This window comes from Microtus ochrogaster, chromosome 1, assembly GCF_000317375.1.
Source record: "Microtus ochrogaster isolate Prairie Vole_2 chromosome 1, MicOch1.0, whole genome shotgun sequence".
Lineage (NCBI taxonomy): Eukaryota > Metazoa > Chordata > Mammalia > Rodentia > Cricetidae > Microtus > Microtus ochrogaster.
This window is the reverse complement of record NC_022009.1, coordinates 63,934,493-63,943,119: the sequence shown is the minus strand read 5'-3', so window position 1 is coordinate 63,943,119 and position 8,627 is coordinate 63,934,493. Positions and strand designations below refer to the sequence as shown.

Sequence of the window (8,627 nt, the reverse complement as noted above, 5' to 3'; positions counted from 1 at the left end):
TCCTTTCTGACTAGCCTAGTGGATCACTAAAACACAAGGCCGAGCTCATCTCCACTGTAAACTGCAAGCTGCACTTCACAGAAAGACATGAGAGGGTCTCAAGTTTACCAGTTCATGAACTACTCAAAGGAAAGGGAGCACCATCGTTAGAATGAAGAAAAGATGGAAGAAGAATAAACAGGGAAAGGGAAAAGGAAGTTTTAATTTTTCTCTTACTAAGACCAATTAAGTCATGAACAATGAGAATCTGCCAGATGTGAACATTGCCTGTTTCCACCAAATCTTCATCTCTAGTCAGTCAGGTTAACTAGACATTGTTTCTAGTTATGTCTTTAGAAAAGTAAAAAAACCACAGTGAAGCATGACAGTGTTTTCCTGTCAGAGGACAGATCACTAAAATGTATGTGTCTGTGCTTGTTTTTATGAACTCTTTTCCTTCTTTTTTATCGGTGGTGCTGGGTATCAAACTCACGGCCAAATGCTCTAGACAATAGCTCCTTCTGTTTTTATTTATAAAAAAGAAAAAGATAAGCAGCTCTAATTTTGTTTGCATTCTGTCAACAGTGAATTCTAAACTCAGTTCTTTAGTTTGAGCGAGAGAAGTATTCACCAAGGGCTGAGTTAGGGAGTCTGTGCTTCCTGTCTACGAGTTATCACTTAGCATTCTACTCTCGTGGGGCAGCAGACCTTGTCTCCAAGCTCAGCATCCAGCCAGCAAAAAGCAATGGTGCAGAAGAAATTAGAGCAGTGACAGGAGTTCACTGCTGACGGTCTCCTTACCTTTATCTAACTTGTTGTAGATGTGCTTTGGCAATTCTGGGGAAGACTCTACATTGGGAGGGTAGACATACATTGCTCTGCTGTGAGGCGAGTTGAGGTCCCGCAGATCCACGGCTTCTTTGCAAACATTCAGAATGTTCCTTCGGAAGTCCTGGACTTCTGGATCTTTAACCATGTCAAATTCACACACTGGCATGCCAATAACAAAACCTGAAAAATAAGGTATTTATAAAGAATGCAGGGCAGATGTGGTCCTTACAAACTCAGAACTGTGCACATTTAGAAAAGCCTAAAAGTCAAGAAAGTTTCTGAGTTAAAAAAAAAAAAATCACTGGTGAATTTAAGAGCTGATGAAGCCTTAAGCATTTTAAATGTATTATATGTATTTTCCATACACATATTAATATTAAAATAGAATCACTATCAACTTTTTTACAGAGTAATAAAACTTGGCTATAGCAGATCTAAGTCCTCCTCCTAATTGCATTTTTTACGGAAAACCCTACAGAACATCAAAGTTTTAAAATATTCTATAGCTCAGGGGTAAATCACTACTTTAGATTTTTTAAAAAAAGAAATTACTTAAAGATTGCAAAGGTAGTGATTCAGACAAAGTATCTTAATGAAACAAAGAATAGATGCCAGTCATTTGCAGTTTAGCAATGACAATGTCAGTTAGCTGAAAATTATATCATACCAATTTCTCGATTGAGGATCTTCTCTTCACGGTTGCCTACTGGTTCAATTACTTTTAAAAAGGGTTGAAAGAGCCGAAGGTCACAAAGTCGTCTTGTTTCATCAAAAAATTCTTCTCTTTCTGCTTCTTGGGTAACACTTACAAAAATGTAAGAAGATTCATCTTGCAGAAGCTGATGTAGAGGGTATTTTCTGGCTTCTTTAAAGAGTTCATGTTTGATGGTGATTAGTGTAGCCTCACGGAGGCATTCTAAAGTCACTATCATTCCATTTGGGAGTAAACATTCCACTAGGATTCGTGGGGGCATCAAGTGGATGCCCCACAGTTCACCCGACGATGGCCGTGGAGGCATTGTTCTGATCCTCTGCCAACTTTACATAGAAAACCACTTTATGGAATCAAAGAGATGGCTGTCCCCAAACAGTGCCCTGAACAAGAGAAGAAAACCACCTGTTAGAGAGAAGCAACTCCTGAGCGCAAACCAATGATGACTGCACTGCGAAATGTAATCGTTCACATCCTGTTGTCTGAATGATCAGAGCAATCATAACTTATGTGTTTTAATCTCGACTGTTGCTCTAAACTATGCTATAAAGATCTTATTACAAGATACTAGAACAACTTTCATTTAATTAGATTTAATGAAAAATTTTAAAATGCAGAATAGATTTCCCAAGTGAAGTCTCATAAAAACATAGACAATGGAAAGAATGAAAAAATAAGCTGCAACTCAACCCAAACTTCCCAGCTCACCAGGCTGGTGGTGTAGGCCCACAATCTCAGCTACTCTGGCTGAGGCAGGAGGACTGCAGTTCAAGGCTTGCTTGAAAAGTTTAGCAAGGCTGTCTCAAGAACAAATCAACACCAAGAGATTAGTAGAGACCTTGCCTGGCACGTGAGGGAGTAAACTCCCCCCGGCCACACACACAAAATCCCACCAAGTCTTCTCTAAAGGTGACTGGGTTCTGTCATGTTTATTATTCTCCATCATTTTAGGATGCAAGAGATTTTAAATATAAGTACAGCCCAGAAAAATCCAAATACTTTTCCTTCCTTACTCTTCCCCCAGCATATTTTCGTAATGTGATACTAAATGGCTAAGTCTTTACATTTTAATCTTTCTAATTTCCCTCAAATATTTTTATTATTTAAATCCACATATATGCGTGGATATATATGTCTGTGTGATATGTGCAAGTGAGTGTAGGTGCCTGCAGAGGCCAGAGGTGACAGATCCCCTGGAGTTGGAGTTACAGGCAGCTGTCAATCACATGTTATAGGTCCTCTGGCAGAGCAGTGTGCTCTTAACTAAAAGCCATTATTTCCAGGACCCCTGCAATTTCCTTCCTATTGGTGGTGGGGTTGTGGTGTAGGAGTTCCTTCTGTTTGTGTGTTGCTTTCATTGGTTAAAAAATAAAGAAGCTGCCTTGGTCTAGTTGACAAGGCACAACTTAGGTAGTTGGGGAAGACAGAACTGAATGCTGGGAGGAAGAGAGGCAGAGTAGGAGAGAGAGACACCATGGAGCTGCCAGAATCAGACATGCTGAATCTTTCCTGGTAAGCCACTGCTACGTGGTGATACACAGATTAATAGAAATGGGTTGAACTGAGATGTAAGAGTTAGCCAATAAGAAGTTAGAGCTAATGGGCCAAGCAGTGTTTTAATTAATAAAGTTTCTGTATGGTTATTTGGAGTGTAAGCTAGCTAGGCGGCTGGGACGGACAAGCAGCTCCTCCTTGCAACAGGGTTGTTTTATGTGCAAGTGATATTTTTAGACCACTCTAAGGTTTTGTTTGTTTGTCCAAGAAAAAGTCTAAGGCAGTCTAAGGCTGGTCCTGGATTTGTGAGATAGCCAAATCTAGCCTTTCTTATCTTCTGACGCTTCTGCTTCCACCTACTGACTGCTGGGGTTTGCTGTGTGTGGCACTATGCCTGGCTTCCATCCTGTTTTTAAAGGTTTGTTTTCTTTTTTTAATTTGTGTGTGTGTGTGTGTGTGCGCGCGCGTGCGTGCGTGCGTGCGTGCCTGCCTGCAGAGGCCAGAAGAGAGCATTAAATTCACAGAGGTACAGCTGAAGTTACAGGTGGTTGTGAACTGCCTGATCTGGGTGCTGGGATGTGAACTCTGGTTCTCTGCAAGAGCAGCAGCAAATATGCTTAAATCAAAGTCCACCTCTCTAGCCCCTCAGTCATTCATTTGTTTTGGAGACAGGGTTTCCTTGTGTAGCCCTAGCTGTTCTGGAACTCACTTTATAGGCCAGGCTGGCCTCTACTCAGAGATCCGCCTGCCTCTGCCTCCTAAGTACTAGGATTAAATGTGTGTGCTACCACCCACCCCATTTGATTTTTAAATGATGATTTAAGTATTCTGTCATAAAACAAAATATCATCAATGGATTTCCTTCAGGCATGATGATGAATCTGCACCACCTTTGTACTCCTGTCTTAGACTCTGTCAGTACAATGATCCCCTCACTTCTGCTTAAGTAGCATAACACTTCAAAAACTATTAAGTATAGTAGGATTTGAAAGACGCAGTTTTACATGACAACACTTTTGAGGGTTCAACTGGAAGATGCCACTGAAACCCTTAAAATACACACGCCAGCAAGCTAGCTAAGTGGGTAAAAAGTGCTTGCCATGCAAACCTGATCCCCGGATCCAATAGACCAATTCCCAGAACCGTCCTCTGACCTCATCTGTGCCATGCACGAGTGACCTCCATCAACCCACAAAACCCCACCAAGTCTTCTGTTAAAGAGAAAATGCAAATTAACTCCCTACTGTTCCACGGTTCTTTCATTTAGTAAGTGAAACTGGAAGTCAGTCACCACAAAAGCAAAGCAGGAGGTACAAAATGAAAAAGAAGTGAAGGGGCTGGAGAAATGGCTAGCAGAGGACCCTACTCAGGTTCAGTCCCCAGTCCTCAGAGGCTCAGAACCATCTATAATTCCAGTTCGAGGGGATCTGACTCCCTCCTCTGGCCTCCATGGGCACCAGCCATGCACATGGTACACAGACATACATTAAGGTGAAATAAAAACAAAAAAGGAAAGTGGAACTGTAGAAATGGGTGGGAAATGCCCCGGACATCCTGCAGATGTGGTCACTCTAACCTGTGGCACCTGACAGCAGGACAAGGTGGCTCTAATTGACACTGCTTCTTCCCAGGGGTGTTGGTCCTGTCCCAGGATCATGTTTGGTATTAGGTAGGTGTCTTATTGTTATGAAGAGACACCATGACCACAGCAACTCTTACAAAGGAAAACATTTAATTGGGCTGGCTTACAGTTCAGAGGTCTAGTCCATTATCCTCATGGCAGGAAACATGGGAGCAGGTAGATATGGTGCTGGAGAGGTAGCAGAGTTCTACATCTGGATTGGCAGGCAGCAGGAAGAGAGAGTGTCACTGAGCCTGGCTTGAGCATTTGAAACCTCGAAGACCATTCCCACTGACACACTCCCTCCAACAAGGCCACACCTCCAAATAGTGCCACTCTATGAGCCTATGGGAGCCATTTTCATTCAAACCACCATAGTATGTAATGAAGACTAAAACAGATGTCCTTTTCTGCCCCTCAGAAGACAAACTCCAGAGCGTGAAGACCATGCGGTATGTGTGATGGTAGTTATACTCAGAATTGCAGAGCAGAAGAAAAACTAGGGTGGACAGTTTCTATAAACATCCTGTGTCCAGCTGACTCAGTGGAGGCAGGGAAGGAAGACAGCCCATGGAGCACAACAAAGAATCAGAGAGTGAACTGGGAAAGGGTGCAGGGGCATGACATGGTCTAGAAAGCTGTCACTCCCTGATTCCTCAGGTTCAGACCCTCCAACATCTAACCCATCCTAAGTTCCTTTAGTTTTCTTATTTGCATTCATTCCCACCCTGGGAGAGACCACTGCAGACCTTAAATGGCTGCCTTTCAATTCTGCTTGCATTCTCTAATTATTGCATCCTTCATTCTTTTATTTAAATGTGTGCAGGTGCACATGCACCTGTACATGGAGAACAGAGGCTGGTGTTGCTGGTGTCCTTAATTACTCTCCACTTCATTTTGTAAGAGGCTCCTATACTGACCTAGAGCTCACCAAGTAGGCTAGGCTGGCTGGCCAGCAAACCCAGGGATCTTCCTCCGCTCCTCCTCTCTAGAATATACCAGCACATGCAGTTTACTGTGAGTGTAGTGAGCAGACTCAGGTCTTCATGCATGTGCAGAAGGCACACTTACCCACCAAGTACTTATCCAGTCCCATGTATTTCCTATGCTTAAAAAAAAATATCAGAGCCCAGTAAAAAGACTAGATAAATCAAATCCATGTGCACAATTACTGAAGTGACTTACATGGAGGTTTTAAGTATATATTTAACTCTTCCCCGAAAAGAAAATGCCAAGTAAGTGAGTACTGACTTTCTGCAAGCATAAAAAAGTTCAAATAGAAACAAAACCAAACCACAAGCCGCACTAAAAGAGCAGCTCTGCTTACAGTTCTTTGCTGAATGGTGCTTCGAAATCAGAACTACTGCAACATCTATTTTCTACAATAACCCAGAAATTCATATGTTCTCTAGGACTAAAGGAGAAGGCTAACAGGGCAGACAGGTTATCAACTTTAGGGCTTACTGTATAATGGTATGGTTACACCCAACAAACTTCATAATTTAACTCTTTTCTTTCTTTTTTTTTTTCCCAATTTTTCAAGACAGGGTTTATTTATGTAGCTTTGGAGCCTGTAGACCAGGCTGGCCTCAAACTTACATAGATCTATCTGCCTCTGCCTCCTGAGTGCTGGGATTAAAGGTGTGCACCACCACCACCCGGCCTTAACTCTTCATGGACAAGAAATGTGATCACAGTCAAAAACCCCTTCAGGATTTTGGAAAGCAGGGACTGACTAGCATCACAGAAATAATCACACAGCAGCCAGGGCACACATCTTTCTATTAGCTTCATGCTTTCTGCCTTCTCGTGGCAACCTCATTTCAGAACAAAACTGCTAACCCTCAGCTCACACACAGAAATGCAGAGAAGGCAAAGGGACCTCACAACTATGCTGGATAATTCTTTGGGGTGTAGGTACTACCACTCTACTTATAAGTAAACCAAAGACCAGAGATGTGATATGACCATTAGGAGACAGACTTTCATTTGAGGAGGCTGCTGGAGATGAAATCCACGGCCTTACACATGCAAGCACTCTATCCTTTGCTTTTGACACAAAGTTCTCATATACCCCAGGCTGGTCATTAACTCACTATGCAGATGGAACTGACCCCAAATTCACAGTCCTCTTGCCTCGGCCTCCTAAGTACTTGGACTATGAGTATGCTCTACTACAGATAGGGATATATCACTGAAAAATCTACTGGCTCAGAATATTGGGACTATATATTCATTTTTACATTTTGAAGAAGTGTTTTCTTCCTTTTTTTTTTTTAAAGGCAAGATCTCATGGCGGGCAGTGGTGGTACATGTCTTTAATCCCAGCACTCGGGAGGCAGAGGCAGACAGATCTCTGTGAGTTCAAGGCAGCCTGTCTACAAGAGCTAGTTCCAGGACAGGTTTGGACAGGCTCCAAAGCTACAGACAAACTCTATCTTGAAAAACAAAAAAATAAAAAAAAAAATCTCATTAGCCTAGGCTGGCCTTAAACTAACTACTTTTCCTACCTCTATGTCTCATGTGCTTATATTAGTTTCATGCTATTATGCCCACCTGAAAAACAAAGATAAAAAAGAAAAATAAAATTGGCTTTACTTTCCCTAGCTTTTTACTTATGTAAATAAACTGTTCAATTAAGGTAGTCTTATTTTCTTAGAAGCAGGTATACGTGATTCCTTCCTTGTTGATAAATCACATTCCTCATTATCAGGTTCAGTTACTGTGCTGCCCTACAGGACACAGCAGGCAAAGTTCCCGATGCTCATTAGGACTGGAGGAAGACTCTGTATTTCCAGTATAAGAAGGTCACTTCTTGGTTAAGGCCAACCGCCTGATCACGGCATCATCTTCTACAGTACCACTCCTGTCTAGCTGGATATCATTTTACAAGAGCCCGTGAAGCAAAACCATTACCCAACTATACACAGAAAGTCTATATAGCAGGTGAACAAAGCAGACACTGTCTGATTTTGGAGATATATGTTTAAGATGTTGTTTAATCAATTTCTATCTGCATCAGAAAGCATGAACAATACATAAGCTATCTGGAAACATCTATCTGTAAGCTTAGGTGCATCTATGCTGACTGAACTGGCAGCCTATGCATACAACTGCTAAAGCAAGCACCTTGTATTTTCTGGACCTCCTTCCACACATACAGAAATTGTTGAAGGTTTTTTAATAACCTGTATATTATTTGAGTCTTATGTATTGACACAGACAAGATTATACTTTTATTCTTACGAGAAAACAGTGTTTAGTTTTATATTATCTATAACATCTCTTTATTTGGTTACTATTAGAAAACAGAAATATGCTTCCCAAATCTTTAAGTTACCAAATGAACCTTGCTTCTGACTTAGAACAGAATTAAAGACTCCTGTCTAGGCTTGCTATAGACAAAGCGTGATTCAAACATGGCTTAATAATCAATTATTTGATTACCCTATTTGAAGACGATTGCAAATGCTTTGAGTTAATTATCCCTTTTCTTTTAGTTACCACAGTCTCTTATAGGTATTTATACGGTACCTTTACAATCTCACTAAAATAATTTATAACCATGTCTAACTTCTTACTAGATTATAAATTTTTCCAGGATTTTGGGAATAAGAACACAGAAAACAACAAAACAAAAATAGAGAATAGAAAAATTAGTTGAGAAATTATTCCAGAGAAAACATCAAGGGCCTGAAGGAAGAGTTAGAGCAGAAGGGATAGTCAGAAAGAGGCTGGACCCACCCGAGGAATAGAGTCTCCAAGAGGCCAACTGCATGGGGAACGAGAAGTGTAATTATAAACACATCTCACAGAGTGATGATTCCTGGGAAGCAAGTGTCCTTCAGCACGATGTTCTGAGTCCCAGTGCGGGCCTCCAAGATTTCCTTTCTTTAAGAGCCACTGAGCTGGAGCTGGAGCAAGTCCAGAGAGACAGCTGTGATACGCACTAGCTCTGGAAGGATGCTCTATCCACTTCCTTCAGAATGT

General features: G+C 41.4%; 1 protein-coding gene across 4 annotated transcripts in view; it reads right to left on the bottom strand.

The window, feature by feature from the left end:
- Pik3ca (phosphatidylinositol-4,5-bisphosphate 3-kinase catalytic subunit alpha) overlaps positions 1 to 8,627 on the bottom strand; it is a 76,998-nt gene that overhangs the window by 32,800 nt on the left and 35,571 nt on the right. For 3 of the 4 annotated variants that reach the window (XM_013347470.2, XM_026782085.1, XM_005343762.2), the window contains 2 exons: positions 1,478 to 1,905; positions 781 to 990 (listed from right to left, as the gene is read on the bottom strand). In XM_013347470.2, the coding sequence (XP_013202924.1) occupies positions 781 to 990; positions 1,478 to 1,829 (562 nt within the window). In that variant the 5' untranslated portion in view covers positions 1,830 to 1,905. Of the gene's footprint in view, positions 1 to 780; positions 991 to 1,477; positions 1,906 to 7,147; positions 7,166 to 8,627 lie in introns of those variants that run through there. The other variant, XM_026782083.1, reaches the window with a different exon arrangement.